Source organism: Furipterus horrens, unplaced genomic scaffold (assembly GCF_987537825.1).
Source record: "Furipterus horrens unplaced genomic scaffold, mFurHor1.1.pri manual_scaffold_3, whole genome shotgun sequence".
Classification (NCBI taxonomy): Eukaryota; Metazoa; Chordata; class Mammalia; order Chiroptera; family Furipteridae; genus Furipterus; species Furipterus horrens.
In genome coordinates this window covers 20,865,835-20,890,466 of record NW_028327173.1, presented here as the reverse complement: position 1 = coordinate 20,890,466, position 24,632 = coordinate 20,865,835, and the positions used below count along the sequence as shown (strand labels likewise).

Here is a 24,632-nt window from a genome sequence, read left to right as displayed (position 1 = left end):
TTGATAGTCAAAAACCACAGAAAATAACTTTCATCTAAGAATTCTTCTAGAAGCCAGAAACTGGTGTTTTTTATAGATATTATATACTAAAGAAAGCCCACCAGAGCACAGGGTTATGTAGAAAAGCAATTTATTCCATTATAAGCACTTACACAGTTAGTCATGGAGAATAACAGGCTTACTGATGAAACAAGTCACCCAAAACAGATGGTACCAAACTAGTGGTCAAGGACTAACTCCTTAAAAAAAAAAAAAAAAAAGGCAACTCTTTATCTAGGATTAATTTAATTTTAGAAACAAATACAAGCTATCGATTCATTCTTCCCAACTTGACAGTCTACCTGTGGTATAACTGTCAGGTAAAAACATACATCTTTACAACTTGGTGGTCCCAAGTTTAAAAAAAAAAAAAAAAAAAAACCCATTTCACAGAAAGGAGAGAAATAATATGAAAACTGCTCAAGAAATACACTAACAAGCAAAAATAAACAGGGAAAGAGGAACATGTAGTTCTGACTTAAGAAACTGAGAGGAGACTGGCCTACAGAGGAAAATGTGCACCCTGGAAAGTCAGGTGTGAAGATTTTGGAGTAGCAATTTATATGACTTGAATCTCCCCTAATTCCTGAATAAAAACAATATCTTGCAGTACTTATACTTCATGGCTCAGACACCTATCTCACTTGGCTCTATTCCTTACTTCTAGCCTTTACTTTAATGAGTCTGAAAAATGGGGATATAGCATAAGAAGAAAAATAAAATAACCACACACAATAGTCCCCTTTGGGTGGCTAATTTAGATCTTTGTTACTAGAAAATTCCTGAAGAAAATTTAAATATTAAGTCTGTGGCTTTGCTGAATCAAGCCCTGCAGTAAATATTTAGAAAACACCCTCAGTTTGGGCTAATAGCACTGTTGATGGTACCTATTATAGAGGGATAGCTGAACAAAGTCTGTGTCTCAAAACCAGTGTTAAATCAGTATCAGGGTTGAAAGGAAAAAAGGGGAGTCTAAAATCACAAGTGCAGATGTATTTAAGACCCCTGTCCTTCTGGATCCACACTTCCTTCAGGATCTTCATCATTATAAATGTTCTCTGCCTGCCCAAAAAAAGAGAAAGGGTATTTAGTAAACATGAAGTCAAGTCCTTTAAGTTAAGGTTTCAAAAACAGGTTAGGCCAGGTAAACAAATTATTGGCCATATAGTCTCTGTTGCAACTACTCAACTCTGCAGTTGTTGGATGAAAGCAGCCTAGACAACCTGGAAATGAATGGGCATGTCTATGTTCCAATAAAAGCAGCTGGCTTACAGGCCAACACCCTGGATTAGGACATTCCCACAACACTGAAGTATGGCTAACTGTCGTCGTCGTCGTCGGCAGCCGTCCGTCTCGAGAGACGATGGTGTAGCTTCTTAAGAGTCTATCTGCACCGCCGAGAATGGCTGTGCAGTCCGACTCGGGAGTGACATGGTAGTATCTGTCTCCTCCCGTGTTGAATCGACATCTTGCGATGACGCTGAAGCTACAGAGCCTGGGCAGGGTAATATGGAGGGTCTGCTGTTGCCCATGCAGCAGACCCCCCCTCTCTTCGCAGCTGAAGGATCCAAGGGAAAGACGGAGTCAATACAGCTTGGGTTCAGGTGCGCCGCAGGAGTTGCCGGTGTTGACTACAACGTCAAACCGCCTTAGGGACTCCGGCTCCGGATTTTCTGTCGGGGTTTACTCCCTTAGCCTTTCCCCTGAAGAGGTATGGCTAACTGTATGTCTTGATTATCAACCACCTTTAGTCCTTCAGCCAGATATTCTTCACAGTAGTCAAAAAGTAAAACACAAATGTCTACTGATAAATGGATAAATAAAATGTTTTATCTATACAACAGAATATTATTTGGCAATAAAAAAAGCCAGTCACATATTGTATGATTTTATTTATAGTAAATGTCCAGAATTAGGCAAATCCAGAGAAAGCAGATTGGTGGCTGCCTAGTGCCAGATGGACTGGAGGAAAATAAGAAGTGATGGCTAATGGATATGGGTGGTTATGGGGTTTCTTTTTGGCATGATTGATGGTGGTAATGGTTGCATAATTCTGTGACTATACTAAAAATCACTCAATCGTGTATTTAAAAAGAGAAACCCCACCCAAACTGTACATTCCAAATCTCAATTTATAAATATTTTTAAGTGAAAACTGCCCTTGCATAAAATAAACTCTACTTCTATTTCTTGATGAAATACCTGTATTCCAAAGGCATAACATTAAATACAGAAATGATTTTCATTTAGGCAGAATTTATTTTTCTTAGTTTAGCACCCACCATGCACAAATCACGAAGCTAGGTGCTACAGAGGATGGGATAGATTTGTCTTTAAAGAACTTGTAATCTGACTGCAGGGAAATGTATATAATAGTGTGATGTTTTCTGACAATGAATGTGTAGTATCTTTTTCCCTGACCTGAATTCTCTGATGCCAACTGGGTGTCCAATGTTACCAATGCAATCCTGACGTTGACTACTTAGAGGTAGCGCCAGACTCTACAGGTTTAAGGGATGTAACGCAGGGCTTGATCCCATCAGACTGTCCTCACTTCAGCCCTGATTAAGTGTGGCTCAGTTGGTTGGGCATCATCCCCAAAAGCAAAAGGTCCCCAGTTCAATTCCCGGTCCAGGTGCATGTAAGAGGCAACCAAGTGATATTTCTTTCTTCCTCCCTTTCCCATCTCTCCCTAACACAAACAAACAAGCCTCACTGTCCTCACTTCAGAGGCCAGTGATAAGCCCTGATAAGCTGGGTACTTCTCTCCAGCTTATTGGCTAAAAATTTGGGGATTCCCATAACTCTCCTACTCAGGTTTGATAATCTGCTGCAGTCAGTCACCAAACTCAGGCAAGTGCTTTATTTACTATTACTGGTTTATTGTAAGAGCTAGAACTGAAACAGCCAAATGGAAGAGATGCATAGGGCAAGGTGGAGAGGGAGCATAGAACTTCCACATCTTCTCTGGATGGAACCAATATATTCACCAATGCTGAAACTCATCAGATCAAGGGCTTTTCCAAGAATTTTTTTAGAGCTCAATCCCCCATCTCCGAGTTAGGGGAACTGAAAATTCCAACTCTAATCAAGTGTTTGGTATTTCTGGAGACCGGACCCATGCTGAGGCTGTATCCAGGGGCTCCTTAAATCACCATCTTAGCCTAAACTCCAGTGTGGACAAAAGGGACTCCCTGTAGTAACTATGTATGGCATCAGATAGGTACTAGACTTACCGGGTGATCATTTCTTTTTCTTTTCTTTAAAAAAAAAATATTTTTAGTTATTTATTTTTAGAGAGGGAGAAGGGAGGGAGAGGGAGAGAAACATCAATGTGTGGTTGCCTCTCGTGCGTCCCCAAGTGGGGACCTGGCCCGCAACCCAGGCATGTGCCCTGACTGGGAATAGAACCGGAGACCCCTTTGGTTCACAGGTCAGCACTCAATCCACTGACCCACATCAGCCAGCGCTCATTTCTTAACTCAGCACTTTTCAATCTTTTTCATCTCATGATACATAAAGTAATTTACTAAAATTGTGCAGCACACTGAACAATGTATATTTTGCCCATCTGATAAAAAAATAGGTATAATTTTGATTCCCTCACAGTTGGACAGCCATTGTTGTGTTGGCAGTTGTCATTTTTTTACTTGACAATCTAAGGGAAAAAAGGTCAGAGCCCCTGACTAAACAGGCAGACATTGAATGTTTTAAAAATCCCTGTGGCACACCAGTTGAAAACTGTTGTCTTAAGTTATATAACACCTGATCACTATGCCGTACACCTGAAACTAATATAATATTGTATGTCAACTGCAATTGAAATAAAAAAAAACAAACTATTTTCGATGTTTCTCACATTGATGTCTCTTTCCCTCCCTCCCCCTCTCTCTAAAAAATAATAAGCCATGTCTCCCTTGGGTGAGGATAAAAACAAAAAATAAACAAACACAAAAACAAACAACAACAACAAAAATCCAACTGAGTAAAAGTAACAACCTGGCCTGGAATTGATGGCCATGAAGATGATGCAGTTCAATATCCTACAACGTACCCACGGCAATTACTAAAATACCTTTAATTAAGAGATTATCCAAGGAAGCTCACTCCACCTTCTTACAAGATCTCTTAACTGTTCATATTAATTTTCTGTGGGTAAGGTAGATTTTTTCTGTTACACATGTAACACACCCTTGAAGGATATAAAGAAATTAAGAACTCCCTAAATGTACCAACCATATTTTGGCAAAAAGATTTCTAAAATAAATACCTACTACCTATGTTTAAACATAAGCCTGAAACACATCATTTTAATGAGATTCCATCATGCTGTTCTGCCACCTGCTTTTTCTCTACTTAATAGTATGTCATGAATATCTCACAAAACTAAACATACTTCGGTGATACATATAATACCAAAGTATGGATGTAGTATATGTATATAATTCGTTAACCTCATGGGCTACAAGTACTCTCATTAATAGTGCTATTCTGTAGCTAAGTTTTAAAACATTTTTCCTAATGTTGAGCCCCAAACTTTCCCCTGAAGTTTATATCTGCCTTTAGAGCTACCCTGAGACACCAGAAGTTTCTTTGGAATTCTTTTATTAGGATGCCATCATCAAAAAGTCATGCAACTGTTTTTTGTTGTTGTGTTTTTTAATTGTGGCAAAATACACACAAACATAAAATTTAGCATCTTAACCATTTTTAATGCTCAGTGGCATTAAGTCCATTCACCTTGTGTGCAACTATCACCACCATCCATCTGCAGAATGCAACTGTTTCCTTGTATTGCTATATATTAATATATGAGATTATAGTTATCTTTATTAAATTTCAAGCACTCTAAAAATTCAAAGAAAGGCAATAATCTCCAACTGGAGTATAAAGGCAGGGAATGTTTCTGAAATCTAATAAAATTTCATGGAAAAATTGTAGTATGTGATGCTGTGACATTGTGATAGAACTGTACTAGGCATGCTCATAGGTCATTTCAAGGGAATGACCATTCCTAGATATTCAACTGCTAGCAACGAGGGAGAAACAGGAGGCAAGCCAAGAACTAGGAGGCTACTGCAATAGTCAAGCACGTGGTAGTGAGAACCTGAGCAAAAGACTAGGGTTTGGAATAGATAGGAAAGTTGGGTATGTATGTTTATATTTGTAAGATGAGTATGGATGGAAGAAATATTGCATAGATGGACAACATAAAGTCTGATAAGTGAACTAGACACAAGGGTAAATAGATAGTGGAGGAGAACTCTTGAATTTTCGAGTGTGATCAGCTAGGGAATCACTAGAGCCATATGGAAAACAGCAAAGTTGGGAGGAAAGGGGAGTAGGGAGAATGAGGAAAGCAGCAAATTTCAATTTAACTGAGCATGAGATACCAGTGGGATAACCAGATATAGGCAGAGCAGGCAGCTGAAAATGATATTGGAAGTGACATAATGTATAGACAAACATTAAAGTCACACTCACGAGTAAACTGAACAGAGATGCCAGTTGTATTCATGAAATATATAAATCTGAAGTGACACTATACCTCATTTAACCTCCCCCAAATAACTAAATACTTACCATTTGCCACACTTGCATGATATTGTCTTCTGACACAGAACAGATCACCCAAGGTTCATTGGGATTCCAGGAGAAATCAGATATCTTGGCAGTGTGGCCACCATGAATAAACTGAAGCAGGGAGGAAAATGATACGTGAAAAGCAGATAGATGACACTAAGTTACAGATTATTTCAAATGCTCAATGTTTGTAACATACCAGCAACTCCGGTGGCCCATCTTCTGCATCTTCCGGGGATTGTTCCTCTCCAATTTTACTAGCACAAAAAGATTTTAAAAAATTAACTAATTCTGGAAAGTATAAATACAGAAAATAATTCCACAAAGAGTAACTAATACAAGACTTACCTTAAATCCCAGACATTCAGCCTGCGGTCAGTACCACTGGAAGCCAAAATAGTCTCGTTGTGAGGTGACCATTGAACCTACAAAGAATGAAGAAAGTAGAAAAGCTTTCAATTACAAAATTGAGTAAAAAGTACCTAAAATTATAAGTTTAAATTTCTGTCAATACAAGGGCAGAGGTCAAAGTATTTTAGACATTAAAGTTAAAACTGACAAATAAGATCATTCCTGATATAAAAATAAACCATTATGAGACCTAGGGTATCTTTTTTATTTGCTCTTATATTTTTAAAAACCTCATTTTATTTAATCTTGTCTAATTCTGGCCTCTAGCCAAATATAATCAAATTTTGGCCTAAGAACTACAGTAAGATCACACACACCATTTTCCCCAAATACTTACGAATTCAATATTATACATAAGATTGATTAAAAAGGACTTTGTACAACAATGCTTTTATTAAAGTTAGCTATTACGAAGGCAACAATCTCTTAACTATTATAACTCTTTGGTAAAATAGTCCTAACCTCATGGCACAGATAAAGAGGGCATTAGCAACCAGTACTTAGGGAAAAATCTGGATACCCTCCAGGCAATACCACTATTACAAATAAGGACAAAGAGGGTGAAGACAAAATGTTCCCTGGAGCAAGCTGAAGAGCAGAAATAACAAGAGGAGAAAGAACCCCAATTCCTACAGATTAGCATAGGCAACAGGATAAAGCACAAGCATGCCCAGTCACACACCAAGGTCTTCGTTTTAAAAAAATTATGGCCTTAGTTTCTCTTACCTGGAATATTTCATCCTTATGTGATTCAAAGGAATGCAATTTAAGTTTCAGATTTCTCAGATCCCACAAGGCAACAGTCTATGTACAGAAAGGAAAGAAAGAATAATCAATTTTTTTATGAGAGGAAAACCCATAACTAAAAGATCTCTGTGCATTAAAAGAAGCCAGAGAAATTCACCCTGTTTTCTTTTAAAATAAATCAAACTAACCTTATCAGCAGATCCTGTGGCAAGAATGAACTCACTATAAGGATTGAAAGAAAGGCAGTTCACTTCAGCAGTATGAGCATCAACTGAGTGGCTTGGTTTGGAAGTATTGTTTGAACGAGTATCCCAGCTTTAGTAAAAAACAAACAAACAAACAGAAAAACACTTGAAATAGGTAACTAAATATAAAACTCAGATAATTTTTTTAAAAACTTTTTTTAATGTACTCTACTCACATCATAAGTTTCTGATCATCAGCAACTGACCCAAACAGAGACTCATGAAGCAGATGCCAGGAAACATCTTCCACTACTGCTGTGTGCCCTGTGAAGATGGTCTTCGCATCCACAACTTTTCCTTCCTTTGGAACAGCACTGATGTCCCATAGGCAGATGGTCTTAAATGTAAAATCAACTATTATAGAACAGAAAGATTCTCACTTCCCCATATACCCCAGACAAGAAACCGACTGATAACCAGACCAGATTTATTTCAAAACAGGAAGGGTACACACATGGTCATCCGAAGCACTAAGTAAGTGCCCACTGAGATTTGGGTTCCAAGAAAGCCCATAGCCTTCCTTCTGATGTCCACGGAGACGCAAGTCTGGGTTGCACTCTCCAGAAGGATCTGCAAAGAACAGACACAGCAAGACTGTAGATTTCACTGCCTCTTTAGGTCTACAAAAATAATGGATTTTTTATCAAGAAGTCTAAAGCTCTTAACATTTCATCAAGAAATCATTATGACCAAATACATAACACTTAAGCTGCCCCATCATTCTGTTCTATGTAAAGAAGCATTTTTTGTCACCTAAAGAAGAATGAAGAATATTCACACATATCAATATAAATCACAAGATATTAAATTATATAAGGAATAACAAGCAACTGAAGGAGTGAATGAAGGAATGCAGTCCCACAGTGACTCATTTGTATTTGAATTGCAGAGGGAGGGTACCTGGTTTAGAAGGATGTTTCGTATAGTCAAAAACAAGAACATCACTGGATGGAGTCTTTGTTGCAATGATGCAAGGGTTCTGCGGCATATAACGTGCCCTGTTTACTTCTCCTTCATGGTTGATCTTGATTTCTATTTCAATTTTTCCACTAACAGAGCCAAAACCTCCAAATTCTGTAAATAAGAAATTAACTGCAAATGAGGACAAAGCAAGAGCTACTCTATATATGTCATTCAAAGTATTACACAGTCAAGGCTTTTTATCAGCGAACTGGCATAATATTGGAAGTAATCTAAACATTTGTTAGCACCACAAAGTGCTTTCACATCCCTATTTCAACTTGATTACCACAAACCTACATAGCAGCAAAGATAGTTATTAGCTCCAAAAACTTTACACAGGGAAACAGAAATTCAGAGTACCTAGAATTGTTCATAATGACATGACTATGGCAGAACCTAAACTGAATCTCTATTTTTGGATTCTTAGCCTAGTACTCTTTCAGCTATGAAATGACTCCAGGTAGTTATATACCCAATTAGATTATACTACTATCTAAAACTAAGAAACACTATGGACTCCACTTCAAAAGTAGGTTCTCAATAAGCAGTTTTCAAACCTCATTTCAAGTACCAAGATAGTGTGCTGAATAAATAAAACCTAAGTTACTATTTTAAGTACAATGTGCTAGGTACTAGAATCCCTCTTATAGTTACTTGAAGCTCCAGTATGGGATAACCTTTCTGAAATACCATCACACCAAATCTTCTCCCTAGACTGTTTACTCTTAGTTTGATGAGGAAAAACAGAGCCACAAGAACTAGTTTCATTTTCCTAACCCCCACTTATACCTGCCAACCATAGTCCCTGGTTGAAAAAAACCAGGTAGGCAAGGACAAGATGAAAACATTTTTTAAATTCATATTTGACTCCTGTATGCCTTAAAGTTTTCCCAAGTACCATTATAAAATGTACAACATGATATAATTTGTGATTATGTAAATCTTGGCAAACAGTATATAAACAAAGGTAGTTAATGATTAGTCAAAGAATTACACAAGGCAGCACGATAAGGTACCTAAGAGTCAGACCTTAACCTCAATGACTCTGCCCCTTACTAACTTGCTGTTTTGGGGAAGGCCTTCAATTTCTCTGAGCCTCAAATACCGTACCCATAAAACAAGTTCTGGGAGTAAATGAAAATCCTATCAATAGCATTGTTATACAAGTGTTATACCTTGAAGGATAAAAGTCTTTTCCAAAAGCAAGGACATTAATGAGTAATATGGCTAGCAGATTAGGTAACTTTCAACTTCAAAGTAATTTTTACAAGTTGAAAACTGAATGTTTCAAAGAAGTTAAAAATCTATAAATAGAAGTTCAAAATAGGCTCTAAGAGAAAAGCCCACATTAAACAAATTTTTTTTCAAGAACTCTAGACCAAGGAGCACCTATAATATAAAAAACGAAGGCATAATATGATCCGTGATTTCAGGGAACTTTTAGTCCAAATACAAGGAGATAAGCACACAACTACAGATGTCTATGACACAAAAGGTCTAACAACTGCCAGAAAAGAGATACCATAACAAGGGAAGAGCAGTAGCTGGCACGGAGCCCACAGAGCAATAAGTAATCTTTACAAAATATGAGTTCAGTATTGAGTATGTATTCAACAGAGAGCCTTCCTAATTGTAAAGTACATCAATAAGAAATCAGCACAGAAGATTTATAATTGAGGCTTTATGAAGAGAAGGACTTATCTATTAAAAAATAATTAGAAGTTCCCCAAGTTGAAGCTGATATGTCAAAGGCCAAATTTGAAGTAGGAAAGACTGTAGTACTAATGTAGTCATGTGACACTTAATGACTGGGAAATGTTCCAGGAACTGTGTTAGGTAATTTCATCACTGTGTGAACATCACAGAGTGCACTCATACAAACCCAGATGATCTAGCCCACTACACACCTAGACCGACTATATGATATACCCTATTGCTCCCAGGCTACAAACCCATATAGCATGTCACTGTACTGAACACTGCAGGCAACTGTAACACAATGGTATTTGTGTACCTGAACATAGAAAAGGTACAGTTAAAATATGGTATAAAGGATTAAAAAATGTACACATGTATGAGGCACTTATCGTAAATGGACCTTATTAGGACTGGAAGCTGCTCTGGGTCCGTGAGTGGTGAGCCAATGTAAAGGCAGAGAACAGCGCTGTACACTACTGTAGACTCTATAAACACCACTGTTCCAGGAGATCTTCCCTTGCTTTCTTCTGACAGGGTCAGAAATAGAGCACTGAAACAGTCAATGCTGCTCCATGAACAGGGATGGGGGTTGGATCGGGAATAAAGGAGAAAAACTGGCTACGTAAAGTGTAGCTCACCATTAATAGTGACTGTCAGGCTCTGGCTGGGTGGTTCAGTTAGTTGGAGCATCATCCCATACACCAAAAGGTTGCAGGTCTGATTCCCGTCAGGGCACATACCTAGGCTGTGAGTTTGATTCCCAGTGGGGCATGTATGGGAGACAACCCATCAATGTCTGTCTCTCTAAAATCAACCAACATCCTTGAGTAAGGATTAAAGAAAGAAAGAAAAAAAAAAAAAGGTGTCTGAAGGGAGTGAAAGGTGGCCTTAGGATCAGTAGGAATAAGAAATCAAGATGGAGAAAGGAACACGGGATTGTCATGACAATGTGGTTTTCGCTATTGCACGCTGCAGCAGTGGTCAGATTAAGGAACTTTGTGATATTTATAAAAAAATAATATTTAATATGCTGGAGAGTTTAGAACTGAGGACTCTTTATTTTGACTTTGGAAATTTGTTTTTGGTTTCATTAAACTTACCAGGCACAAAAGGCTCTCTCCTGCATTGACTTGATGACAAAGAACTAAAACTTTTCTATCCTTAACATCATTATAACCTGAAAATATTTCCAAAGTACAGGGACAGGATGGCTCCACACTACCACAGAAAACTTTTACTGAAGTGGCAGTGGCACGTAATACTTGTTAAGGTAGATCCTATGGATCTATGTCCTTAGGTCCTCAACAAAGAATATACGGCAATGTACTCTGAAGACCATTCAAACTAGAACTGGATGGGATGCAGTGTCCTCTCAATATACAGTGGTAACTCGGTACTAATTGTTAATTCATTCCGGAACTGATGGTGAGTGCTGAAACCGACAAGTACCAAACAATGAAGCTTCTTCTTTTGTGGGGCAGCATTGTGACTCACACAAGTTCTAGCAAGTAGGAGGCGTCCCAAGCAAGTGCTGAGTGTTGAGACATTTTTTTCACATCAAAAATACGAGTTCTGAAGCTGACGAGTACCAAGGAATGAATGTGTACAGTGCTGAGGGGACAGGATCCTCTGTCTTGAAACAGGTCAGTGGCTGACTGATTGGAATGTAATCTGTACCCTCAGAATTGAGGTGCTGTGAGAGGCGATCTATTGCCAAGCCCCACAGATATTGTTCCTATCATAGAGAAATAAAATTCCTCCAAAGTCATACATCCTTCCATTTCTTACAGGAAATGCAGCTCCATTGTAACTTATGAGACAGCTGTCGTATATGTGGTTCGTCGCTGACCAAAGTGTCATGTGGCACATGACTGTATGTAAATTAAATGACTATCAAGGTTTAACTAAATTCCTATTCTATTTGCTTCTCTATAAAACACTATTTTTAAAGATTTGAGGTATAAATGACACAGTAAAATTGTGAGCTTGACAAATTTTTACATAAGTATAATACATGAGGAGAACCACCACCTATCAAATATAAAACATCAAGCCTCCAAAAGGCACTATGGTGTTCCTTCCCAACCAATACCCAACCCCCACAAACAAGGTAACCAGAACATTCTGATTTCTACCACACCAAGCCACTTTTTAAGCCCATAAACATTCTGAAACTAAGAATAATAAATTCTAACATCCTGAATCAAATATGTAATTATTTCATCACGACTGAATAATAGTTTATTATATATAATTGAACCAAAGACTAAAGATATCTTTTTAAAATACACAAAGCCAATTCCCAACACGATCTGAAGTAAAATTTTACATCTATTTTCAGGGCTTAAAATATGACTACAGCCAGGCTAAACCTAATATAAACACACATTCTTTCTATTCTCAAAATAGGCCTAAGGCAGTTTTAGGTCTTTCATTTTGAAATTCAATGAACTTTTGAAGCTATCTGCCATCAATTACCTCAAATCAAACAGGGTCAAGTACATGATAATCAATTACAATAGTTTAATCTCAGAGTCCAGGACATTTTACCCGACCAAGGACAGATATTAGGAAGCTACCTACCTAACAAACAACCAAGAAACTTTAAGATATTAGGATATATCTACTTCCACCACTGTTGAGATCATATGGAGAAAGGCCTCTACCTTTTAAGCACCAAGCCTATCTGAAGATTTGGGGGATGAGGTGGGGGTGAGTAAAGAGAAGTGGAAGGAATGGGAGGTGATATATTGTGTGACCTTAGGGCAAGTTACAAAACATCTGAATATCAGTTTCCTTGAGGATTAATTAAGGTGACTGATATTTTTCTTTGTTCCTTTACTATTAAGCACTAGTAAGAGGGATACAAATATCATTGAAATATAAAAGTGAATTGGTTTGATGTCGCTCAAATAACTCAGCAGAAAAAGATTTGAGTATATATGTTAAAAGACGCCATTTCAAAAACCAGTGGAGAAAATGGATTAGTAAGCAAATGGTATTTAAAAAATTGCTAACCATTTAGAAAAATGCTTGGATCCCCATTTCATACCTGACACCAGAAAGATTAAGAATTTTAATGGTCAAAACATAAATGTACCAGAAAACAGCAGCTATTTAAAAATTTTGGAATGATGAAATACTTTTAATATTTGAAGGACATTGGAAAGCTGGATAATTAAAAACACATAGCTTCTAAGGACTCATGGACAACAATGAGCTAATGGCTTGGGGGAGGGGTCTATAAGGGGACTACAGGGGTAAATGATAATGAAGAAAATTACAATAAAGATTGTAAATCAAAAAATAAAAAATAAAACACACAGCTTCTACTTAAGACTCAAGATTATAAAATAACTTGGAAAAATTATCTGCAACATATTCATTGGGGATAATTTACCTTATACATAGAGATAACCCAAAAGAAAAAATGAGCAAAGAACATAAATGGACAGGTCAAGATAGACAAAATTTCTTTAAAAATAAGTTCAAATTCATGAATAACTTAAAAAGCAAAGTAATATAAGATTGCAATATTAGACTTCTAGTTAAGATGGAAGCATAGGTAGACCTGTTTCGCCTCCTAGCGCAACCTTAGGAAGGATCACAACTAACCTCAAAACAAAAAACATTCAGAACTACCAGAAAATCAAACTGTATGGATGTCCAACAACCAAGGATCTAAAGCCATATTCATCCAAATGGGCAAGAGGGGCGGAGAGGACGCTGTGTGATGGCAGCTGGTGGAGCAGGTGGTCCCACATTCATGTGTGGTGGATAACAAAACTGGGAGGGATACCTTGGAAGCAAGTGATCCAGTCCCAGGTCAAGACGGCACAGACCAAAGTTCCAGTGCCAGGAAAATAAAGCCTCATAACTTCTGGTGTAAAAAGCAGTGGGGGTTGGGCCCACAGAAGAAACTGCCAGTCTCTCAATAGTCCGTTTAAAGGGCCCACACACTCCTAGAACATCTGCAGACCCATCCACTCTAGGACAACGGCCAGGGCTAGAGACGCGCCAGTCCCATACGGAAGTAGAAGAAATGCCTGGAAAAGGGGCAAGTGCTGAACAGGTGGCATTGTTCCCTCCTAGACCCCTCCCCCACAGGCAGCACCACAATGTGGTGAAATGGGTCGCCTTGTACTGACAAATACCTAAGGCTCCACACCTTACCACGTAACAGATGTGACAGCTTTACCTAAGACACAGAGGCAAACAAACAGAGGAGCCTGTCAAGATGAGAAAGAGAAGTATGGCCCAAAAGGGGGAATGAATCAAAGTTCCAGTGGGAGACCTAAGCTACAAGGAGATAGCCAACCTAACAGATGTAGAATTAAAAACACTGGTGATAAAGATGCTCACAGACTTGACAGATATGCTTAAGTACAGCAAACGCATAAGGGAAGAGGTGAAGGCTATGCTAATTGAAACAAAGGAAAAACCACACAAAACCAATGGTGAAGGGAAGGACATCGGGGCTCAAATCAATGATTTGGAACATAAGGAAGAAAAAAAACCAGTCAACCAGTACAGAATGAGAAAACAAGAATTGAAAAAAATGAGCAGAGGCTTAGGAATCTCTGGGACAACTTTAAACATGCCAACATCTGAACCATAGGGGTGCCAGAAGGAGAAGAGGAAGAACAAGAAATTGAAAACTTATGTGAAGAAGTAATGAAGGAAAACGTCCCAAATTTGGCGAAGGAAATAGACAAGTCCAGGAAGCATAGAGTCCCAAACAAGGTGGACCCAAAGAGGACCACACCAAGACACATCATAATTAAAATGCCAAAGGTGAAAGATAAAAGAGTGTCTTAAAAGCAACAAGAGAAAAGCAGAGTTACCTACAAAGGAGTTCCCATAAGACCATCAGCTGATTTCTCAAAAGAAACTTTGCAGGCAAGAAGGGATTGGCAAGAAGTATTCAAAGTGATGAAAGGCAAGGACCTACAACTAAGACTACTCTATCCAGCAAAGTTATTTAGAATGGAAGGGCAGATAAAGCACTTCCCAGACAAGATAAAGCTAAAGGAGTTCATCATCACCAAGCCCTTACTATATGAAATGTTAAAGGGAGTTATTTTTTTAAAAGATCAAAACTATGAATATTAAAATGGCAACAAATTCACAACTATCAACAACTGAATCTAAAAAACAAAAACAAACTAAACAGAACTTCCGGCCAAGATGGAGGCTTAGACGGACACGCTAGGTCTCCCTCTACAACTAGAGAGGAATACAACTACTTCAAAACAAAGGATAACTAGAAATTCCAGAAAATAAAACTACACGGAAGCCCAACATATGAAGTTATAAACCAGCGGTGCCATTTGGGCAGGTAAGAGTTAAAGAGGGCAGCGCTGTTTGCGGTCGCACCTGCGGCGAAAAATCCCGGCGGCAGTCAAGCCCCTGGCAGTGCGCGACCCCAGCGCTGGGGAAAGCAGCCACCGCATCGCCTTGAACAGTGAGGCCCAGGGGGGCGGGAGGACGGATCCCGGTCTCCTAGCTGAATAACTGTGTGAATCCATCTTGGACCCCCGCCCCCAAAGAAAGCACCACAGGGCTGCGAAATAGGTCGCGGACAGGCGCCGGTCGCTGAATTGTGACGCATACACAGGCACTGCCCCCTACAGCCGGCCCAAGAAAACAAAACGCATCTGTCAAAATGAGGCAGACAACTATAGAAATCCCGGTGGCACAGCTCACCAGGCAACAGATAGAGAACCTGACAGATGAACAGATAAGAAACCTGTCAGAGGCTCAGTTCTGGGCCATTGTTATCAGGTGGCTTACAGAATTCACAAAAGAGCAGGAAAAAGATAAGAAAGAAGCGAAAAACATTCATAACGAAAGGAACAAAACCACATACGAGACAGATGGTGAGGAAAAAAAATCCAGAGTTCATTTCAACAAACTGGAATATGGAGAAGGAACAAGCAGTCAACCAATGCAGAGAGAGGAAATGGGAAGCAACAATGAGAGGATCAGAAACCTCTGGGACAGCTATAAAAGGCCCAACATAAGAATCATTGGTTTGCCAGAGACTGAGGAAGATGAACTAGAATTTGAAAAATTGAGTGAAAATATAATAAAGGAGAACTTCCCAGACTTGGGGAAGGGAATAGACTTGCAGGTCCAGGAAGCAAGGAGAGTTCCCAAGAGACTGGACCCAGGGAGAACCACTCCAAGACACATTATAATCAAAATGTCAAAAATTAAAGATAAAGAGAGAATCTTAAAAGCAGCAAGAGAGAAGAAAAGAATTATGAACAAAGGGGTCCCAATTAGACTATCAGCTGACTTCTCAAGGGAGACCCTACAGGCAAGAAGGGACTGGCAAGAAATATTCAAAGTAATGAAAATCCAAAACCTACAACCACGAATACTCTATCCAGCGAAATTGTCATTCAGAATAGAAGGACAGAGAAAGTGTTTCCAGGACAAAATAAAACTGAAAGAGTTCATTAGATCCAAACCACTGTTATATGAGATGTTAAAGGGACTGGTTTAAAAAACAGAAGCTAGGGAGATGAAACAAAGGCAAACTAAATAGGCAACGAGAGTGGAAAAGGAACTGTGGGTATGGGAAGCATATTGGGGGGAGGTCAACAGGGAGGGGGAGTGGGGAGAGGGAGGGAGATGATACAGGAATTGGGGATCATGGTAGGAGGGAATGGAATAGACGGAGAGAGGTTGGGAGGAACTGTATGCACAACTAATGGACATAATCTAAAAGGGGGGGACAACTGGAGGGAGGGGGGCCACCGGGTGGAGGGGAGCAGAGGGAAGGGAAATTGGCACAAATGTAATATTTTAATCAATAAAACACATTAAGTCTGAAAAAAAAAAAAAAAACAAAAAAAAACAAACTAAACAAACAACCAGAATAGGATCAGAATCATAGTAGATATGGAGATCATTTGGAGGGTTATCAGCTGGGAAGGGGATGGGGGAGAAATGGGGAAATGGTCTAGGAATCAAGATGCATAACAGTAGGAACAAAATAGACGGGGGATGTTAAGAATAGTTTAGGAAAGGGTGAAACCAAAGAACTTACATGCACAACCCATGGACAGGAACTAAAGGGGGGTGGACTGCTAGAGAGCAGGAGGTACCAGGCAGAGGGGGGCAAAGGGAGAAAACTTGGGACAACTGCAACAGCATAATAAAATATACTTAAAAAAAGTTATTGTAGCATGAGAAGAAATGACTCACAACTATCTGATGAACAAAGTTGAAAGAAACTTTGCCTGGAGGTATGCCAAGACTTCAGATATTATGAAGGAAAAAAACTGCAATGCAGCAATATTAGTAACTATGTTTTAATAATATGATGACCTTAATTTCATAATCAATAAAATATACTAAAAAATAAAAAATAAAAGATTGCAGTATTAAGTTCAATGTGTGAGAGGGCATGGAGAAATAAATACTTCTGCTATTGATGGAACTATGAATCTTTTAAGAGGGCAATACAGCAACATCAATTATACTTGAAAATGTTCTTGCTCTATGATGAGCATTACACTTAAGAAAATTATTCTATAGCAAAAGTATGCCAGTTGCATGTACAAGAATTGTTTTTGAAGCCAAAAGATTGGAAACCACTTAAATGTCCATAAATAAGAATGGACAGCTATGACTTAGTATACGGCCATGAAAAGAGAAGGAGGTAGATAGATTTCCATACATTTACACAAAAATTTGCCCAAGATACATCAGGATGGAAAAGAATATTCCACGCTGTACCCCCAGTACCAAGAAACATGTCTGGCATAAGTAATTACTTAACACAGCTTTTGAATGAATAATCCAATAAATGGGATATATAATCATTCATAAAACTATTAATTTAATAGTGGTCTATAGGGAATAGGTTTACGGGGGTTCCCACACTGTTTAATATCTACTCTGATATTTTGAAATAATGCATTACATTACCAGATTATTTGTTTTGTGTGTAAATAACCAAAATGCTATTTTAAAAAAAGTTATTTTCATCATCTTCATCAAAGGCTAAGTTCGGTGTCCCCCCCAATCACTAATGCCTACCCAGAAAATAACTTTATAGTAATCAGTCCTATAGTTACTGACTCAAAATGTTTGCTGACCTTTATCCTAAGAACTTATTTTGCAATCTGCATCACCCTAAGCTAAATATGGAATGATCAAAGAATCAACTGCAGCCCTGGCCAGGTGGCTCAGTTGGTTGGAGCATCACCCCATGCACAGAAGGGTTGCGGGTTCGATTCCCGGAGAGGGAACATACTTGGGTTGTGGGTCAATCCTCAGTCAGGGCATATCCGGGAGGCAGTCAACTGATGTTTCTCTCTCACACTGATGTTCATCTCTCCCTTCTTCTCTCTCTCGAGTCAGTGGACATATCCTCAGGTGAGGATTAGAAAAAAAGGTGTCCCTCAGCTCCCTCTGAGTTCCCCAAATACTGAGTCAAATGTGCTCAGGAATATATCTTACTCAACTGCACATCACAATTCTGGAAAATAACTAAAACCCAAAATAACTTAGATAAAAGAATGGATTCGGCTAATCAGGAAAAATCTAAGATAATAAACATTAAACATCCATTTTTTAGAGCATGAATTTCAACAAGAGTTTATCTTCTAACTCTTGGTAATAATTTGAGTTCAAGGACAATAAAGAAACTCACTCATTTGATCTTTTCTGTAAGGAGAAGAGTATTTTATGAACAAGTAAACCCTTAGGTTATCCCCTAAAATAGATATAACTAAACGGCTCATTTAGTTTTTATATATGTAGCAAGTGCCAAGGTTCAGTCATTTCTACCACTTCGAAACTGGAAAGGGGTAACTTAAGCTAGTGTTTCTCAATCTTTTTTCCATTATTGACCCTCTAAGAAACCTTGTAAGACATTTTCCCGATACCTATGATGAAAATTTAATACTTGATACCCTATATATCTATTTACATGAGCTATGTATATCTTTGCTTCATATATTCAAAGAGCAAGACTGTTTTCATACACATCTTCCAAAAACCAATTTTCACTCCTTCCTAGGGGCAGCATCACCTATGTTGAGAATGCATGCATTAACAACAATATATGGTGAATTTTCACTTCTTTCAATTCTAGAAATCATCCCAGCACAAATTTTAGAGGAAGGTTTACAGAAAAGGCACCGAACCAAGTAAGTCTTCTGACATGTATGTCTTCTGACGTCTAATATATCTACTGCAAACCTAGGCTTTCCAAAGCTTAAAATCTTGTTTCTATCTTGAGGCTTTTATCAACGGTACATCCTTTTTATGCTAATTCAAAGATATGAAAAATATAACCCATAGATTCCTTCTTTCACTTTTAAGATTCCTACCTCCTTTCTCACTGTCGTAGTGTGAAGCATCAAACTGAGCATCATCATTAGGGAGCTGCACACTGGCTATCACAAGGTGGTTTTGTTCATCCGACGTGTGTGTCCCCAGGACAAGTCGATGAATGCTGAAATCTTTCCCTTCTGGTCTGTAATAGCAATACATGGTCACTATTCAAATTAGTTACACAAAGATACTTCAAAGTCACTGATATACATCTATGCAAAAAGGCATAATTACAACCAGGTCTTGAGAGGAGAAAGTAATTTTCTCCTTTTAATGTAACTTCCATAGAGCCAAGGAAAAGGAAGACTACATAGCACTTAATTTTTTAAGTACAATAAATCCTCACTTAATGTCATCGATAGGTTCTGCAACTTTAAGCAAAACGACACAATGAAACCAATTTTACGACAGGCTGATATAAACAAGTTAAGTTCCTGTGGCATCTCACCAACTTTATAATGAATGACCTGCTGTATTTAACTGGGTCAAAAATTTACAATTACTTTAGGGAAAAAGTCTAACAGAATAAAATGTAAATTAACTACTCATCCTTTACAACTAGTTGGATATAAAGAAAAAATTCCTGGGTACACTAACACTTTAGGTTAACCTCATTAAAAAAGAAAGGAAATAACATTAGGTAAACCAACTGTTCAAATACTTCCTAACTGCCTAGTCAATAAACACACTGCTCTAAATACTATGGAAGTACAATGAATAAGACATGATTTCCGTCCTCAAAAAAGCAGAGGGGACAGGGGCAATTAGGTAGTCATGTACACAATGATTAAAACATAAGTCAATATACACTGCATGTAAAGTACACAAGAATACAGGAGTTTATATTTTAAAAAATTATTCTGTAATGAAGAAAGTGTCAGTTGAACAGGTGATAACTGCAGGTCTCAAAATGAGATAAAACCTGGCACAGTGGGACACGGGCTTTGGAAGACAAGTAGGTATTCCAAGTAAAGGGAACTGACCCTGGCTAGTGTGGCTCAGTTAGAGCACTGTCCCATAACCAAAAGGCTGCAGGTTCAGTCCCTAGGCGGGGAACATATGATCGATGTTTCTCTCCCTTCCTCTCTCTAAAAGCAATGAAAAAAATGTCCTTGAGTGAGAATTTTAAAACAAAAAGAAAAACGGAACTGAGCAAAAGGGAAGGTCTACAAAAGCGCCAGACATCACGTTAAGCACTGCACATACCTTGTATCATTTAAATACCATAACACTATAAAGATGAAGCAACTTGCCTGAGATCATACAACTACTAAGTTATAGAACTAGAACAAGTCTAAATCTGAATTTGGGTATGGGAAAACATAGTGAGAGAGAAGGCTAAAAACAGATTAAACTCAAACTCTAAGAGAAAGTTGGGGTGGGACCTCCATGTAAAGAATATATTCAGCTTAGGACATGTCACATTTGAGAAGCCAGTAATGTAACCCAGAGAGGCAGTAGGCAGCTGAGTACTCAGGAAGAGCCCAGAAGTTGGGTCTAAGATCAGAATTCCTCTGCACAGGGGTGATGGACATCTACATATTAAATAGAAAAAGTAGCCCTGGCTGGTGTGGCTCAATGGACCGAGCGCTGGCTGGTGCTGCGAAACGAAAGGATGCTGGTTCAATTTCCTGTCAGGGCACATGCCTGAATTTCAAGCCTGGTCCCCAGTTGGAGATGTGAGAGAGGCAAGCGACTAATGTTGCTCAATGTCTTTCTCTCTCCATAGACAAATAAAATCTTTAAAAAAATTATTTTTAATTAAAAACAAAAAACAGAAAATAGAGGGCTGTCAACATAAAACTGAGAATGCTTGTGTTAAGAAAGTTAAAGAACCAGAGGAAGTGAGGGAGAGAAGAACATTATAGAACTACAATTTTTTTAAGACTACCAATAAATATCAAAAAGGAACATATACGCAAAAAATTAAGCACTTAGCATTAGAGATGTTTGGTTATAAATAATCTTTATCCCCCCCCTCAAAAAACAAATTAACATTGTTATGAGTAGAATACAAAAAAAGGGAAGAAAAAAAGCAGGGTGTTTGGATTGATGTCAAATGTTACAGTAAGGTTTATTATCTAGATTTGCTAAAGTAGAAAGCCTTTAATATGCACAGATCTTAGCCTTGGGGAACTTAGTCTAACTCATTACTTTCCAAACCCAGCTCATCACATTATACTGGACGTTTTTGGGTTCCAGGATGATTTAGTAGATATGGGGTGGCTAATATTTGGAACACATTGGTCCAATATAATTTAGCAGATGGCTGGTAAATCTGTAATCACCACGACAGTATTTCTCATCTAGTACTCTGCCATAAGTTTCTAAATGGTTTGAAGTAACACTGAGAACTCCTGACAGAAAAAACTCTACTTCTACTGAACCCAAGTAATTTTGTTTTTCGTTTTAATAATTTTTAACTAAAAATTTTTATTGATTTTTAGAGAGGAAAGGAGAAAGAGAGGGGTAGAGAGAAGGAGGGGAGGAGGAGGAGAAGAGAGAGAAACACCAATTTATTGTTCCATTTTGTTATGCACTCTTTGGCTGATTCTTGTACGTGACCTGATAGGGGGACTGAACCTGCACCTTGGCATATTGAACACTAACCAACTGAGCTACCTGGCCAGGGCAATAATTTATTTTTCAATTACAGCTGATGCGCAATATTATATTAACATTAGTTTCAAGTGTACAAGTGATTAAACATTATATAACTTATAATCACCCCAATAAACCTAGTGTCCATCTGATACTATAGTTATTACAATGTTAACAACTATATTCTCTGTGCTGTACTTTATATCCCCATGACTATTCCGTTAACTACAAATTTGTACTTAATCCCTTCACTTTTCACCCATCCCCCCAACTCCTCTCCCATCTGGCAACCATCAAAATGTTCTCTGTATCTATGAGTCTGTTTCTGTTCTGCTTGTTTATCTTATTTTCTAGATTCCACATAAGTGAAATCATATGGTATTTGTCTTTCTCTGACTTATTTCACTCAGCAAAACCCTCAAGGCCCATCCATGTTGTTGCAGATGGCAAGGCTTCATTCTTTTTCATGGCCAATTCTGATGATAAGTTGAACATGGAAATTCCTGGTCATGATAAAGAAGCTTCCAACTCTGAATTTCTAGGTATTCATTGTGGTTTTGCTTAACAACCTCAGGACAGCATTTCTCAAATTTTTAAATGCCACTGCAAAAGTAGTAGCAGTCTCCCTTTTTTTTTAAATAAAGATTTTATTTGTTTTTAGAGAGAGGGGAAGGGGGGCAGAAAGGGAAACACCTACATGAGAGAAAAGTATCGATCTGCTCCCTCTCGTATGCACACCGATTAGGGGGTGGAACTCACAACCCAGGCATGTGCCCTGACTGGGTATCAAACGGGCACCCTTTTCGTTTACAGGATGACACCTCACTGATTGAGCCACACCAGTCAGGGCTCATTCTTAACTTAGTAATGTTTATGCTAAATTTCTATTACTTGCTAACCTGAAGCATAGACTTCTAAAGACCTAAGTTTATAGTAATTTATCTTTTAGTACACACAAACGTTTTACATGTTATTCTGAATACCAAAAGTTTTATAATAGGAAATTCATTATTCCAATAGGCATACTGGTTTTGCTATAACTTGAGCCTTTCCTCATACTAAATTGTGGCAATTTTTCCTTCCTCTCATTTTTTGTTTGTCACTCTCAGGTATTAACTTTTTTACTATTATAGGTTATCCACATAAGTCAAGGCAGAGAAGGTACTTATCTAAGTTTGTGTCTTGATAAGTGGCACCTAGACCCTCAATAAATTTAAGCTAAATTAAATCATATTTTACCTTCTCTATTAGAGATAAGCTACCCATGAGTAAGAAACACATGTGATTAGTCTCTCACTCTGTGTAATTCCTTCATATGTAAACCAATACTCCTTCAGGTGTTAGTTCTAAGCATCCTAAGTATCTCTCTAAAACTGCTGAGCACATGCAACTATAACTATTAGTTACACCTGTTTAAACTAGACCATGTTCCTTACAGATAAGTACCATATCACATTTATCTTAATATTAACTAGCTACAACCAATGACTGTGAGATTAAAATAAATGGTTTGAAAGCTGACAATTTTCCATTTTTATTTGGTCCACTACAGTTACAATATGACTATTCAACCCAGTATCAGAAGAACACCATGCTCCCTCTTATCAGGAAAAATTACAAAGTAATTTTACATTCTGCCCACTTTTTGACCTAGAAAAAAATGTCACAAATAGGTTTTGATTACGTACCCCCTAAGGGTTATTGGAGAGAAAAATAGGGAAAATAAACGTGATAAATCAACACTGAGGTCACACCAAAATAACGTTCAAGAGATTCGTATCACCTGGTTACATCTGGAAGCCACTGTGCAGTTAAGCTGGGCCACTCCAGAGCATGGGTCATCACCAAATCGTAAAGAAAAGGGGTGTTCTTTTTCCATATTTTGTACTCTTCGTTGATCACACGTTCTTCTACTGCGTCATCAAAGGCTGCTAAAATATTAAAAACAAATTAAGTTAGTGAACACAACAGAAACCGAGTCTACACTTCCAAAGCTACCAGTAAGGCTCCTGAGTCCCGACATAGAGCAAGTCTGCATTAAACTCCCCTAAGCGGAGGCACCAACACCCCCTCCACCTTCGCGGGTCTTAACTACTCTCGGGTTATCCCGGCCAGACACTCCGTTAGCCGTTCGAGAGACGGCGCCGGGCCTCGGGAGCACGCTCTCTTACGCGGATAAGTTTACGGAACCGGCGAGGAGGCCCGAGTACCGACCCCTGGGTGTTACGGAGCGGTGCAGGGAGGACCGGGAGAGAGGCAGGCAGACCGACAGGCAGCGCGAGGTGAGACCAAACACCCGCCGGGGCCCCCACCGCCAGCTTCATGCCTCTGCGCTGGGCCTCCTCTCCAGAGTAACTAGCGCGCCGTTAGTCCGCCTTGCGGGGCTATTTCGCTTTCACGCCTTCAATGGTGTGCACGGCACTCAGCAGAATCGGGCCTGACCTCACGGTTAGGCCGTGTGGAGGCCGAGGCGCAAGCCTGGCACGCCCCGTTCTCCTGGGGCGGGATCGGGACCCTCACCTTCCTTGTCGGCCATGGCGGGCAGGCAAGCCAGGGGGATCCCGAGGTCTACCGTTGCGGGAGGGGCGGGTAGTCTACGGGAGCTCGCTCTCCGCGCGCGGCCTCTATTGTTTCCTGCTGCCCCTGCGTGAGGGCTGACTTGCGTACCTTCGCGCCAACAGTGGCCAATCAGGGCATCCCGAACGGTGAAGTGGGCGGGCAATCTGCTTTTACAGCCTATCCAGGCGCGCTAAGTCGCTCCCTGGGAGCCGAGGCGCGCGCTCCACTCCTGTTTCTTCGACACGGCCCGAGGCCGACTTCCTTCGATTGCGCGCGCGCGCGCGGTAGGTGGGCGTGCGCCCGCCCTGGGTCACGTGAGCAGTTCAGTCGGCACTCTCCTGGGGGCAGCCATTTCTTTAAAGGCTGTTAAGCTAACACTCCTTCGAAGTACTCAGATGAGAAACCTAGGTTAGTTTCAGTCTAGTTATCAAC

At 39.2% G+C, this 24,632-nt stretch overlaps 1 protein-coding gene across 1 annotated transcript; it reads right to left on the bottom strand.

Moving 5' to 3' along the window:
- Positions 1-413: 413 nt before the first annotated feature.
- Positions 414-24,330, bottom strand: RBBP4 (RB binding protein 4, chromatin remodeling factor). Its single transcript, XM_090269032.1, is given in 13 exon segments — positions 414-1,037; positions 1,039-1,101; positions 5,623-5,733; positions 5,822-5,879; positions 5,971-6,047; positions 6,760-6,837; positions 6,969-7,095; positions 7,202-7,362; positions 7,480-7,595; positions 7,926-8,099; positions 19,037-19,182; positions 23,425-23,572; positions 24,162-24,330. Coding segments are annotated over 13 exon segments (1,383 nt in total). The 5' UTR covers positions 24,178-24,330; the 3' UTR covers positions 414-929.
- Between the last annotated feature and the right edge of the window lie 302 nt (positions 24,331-24,632).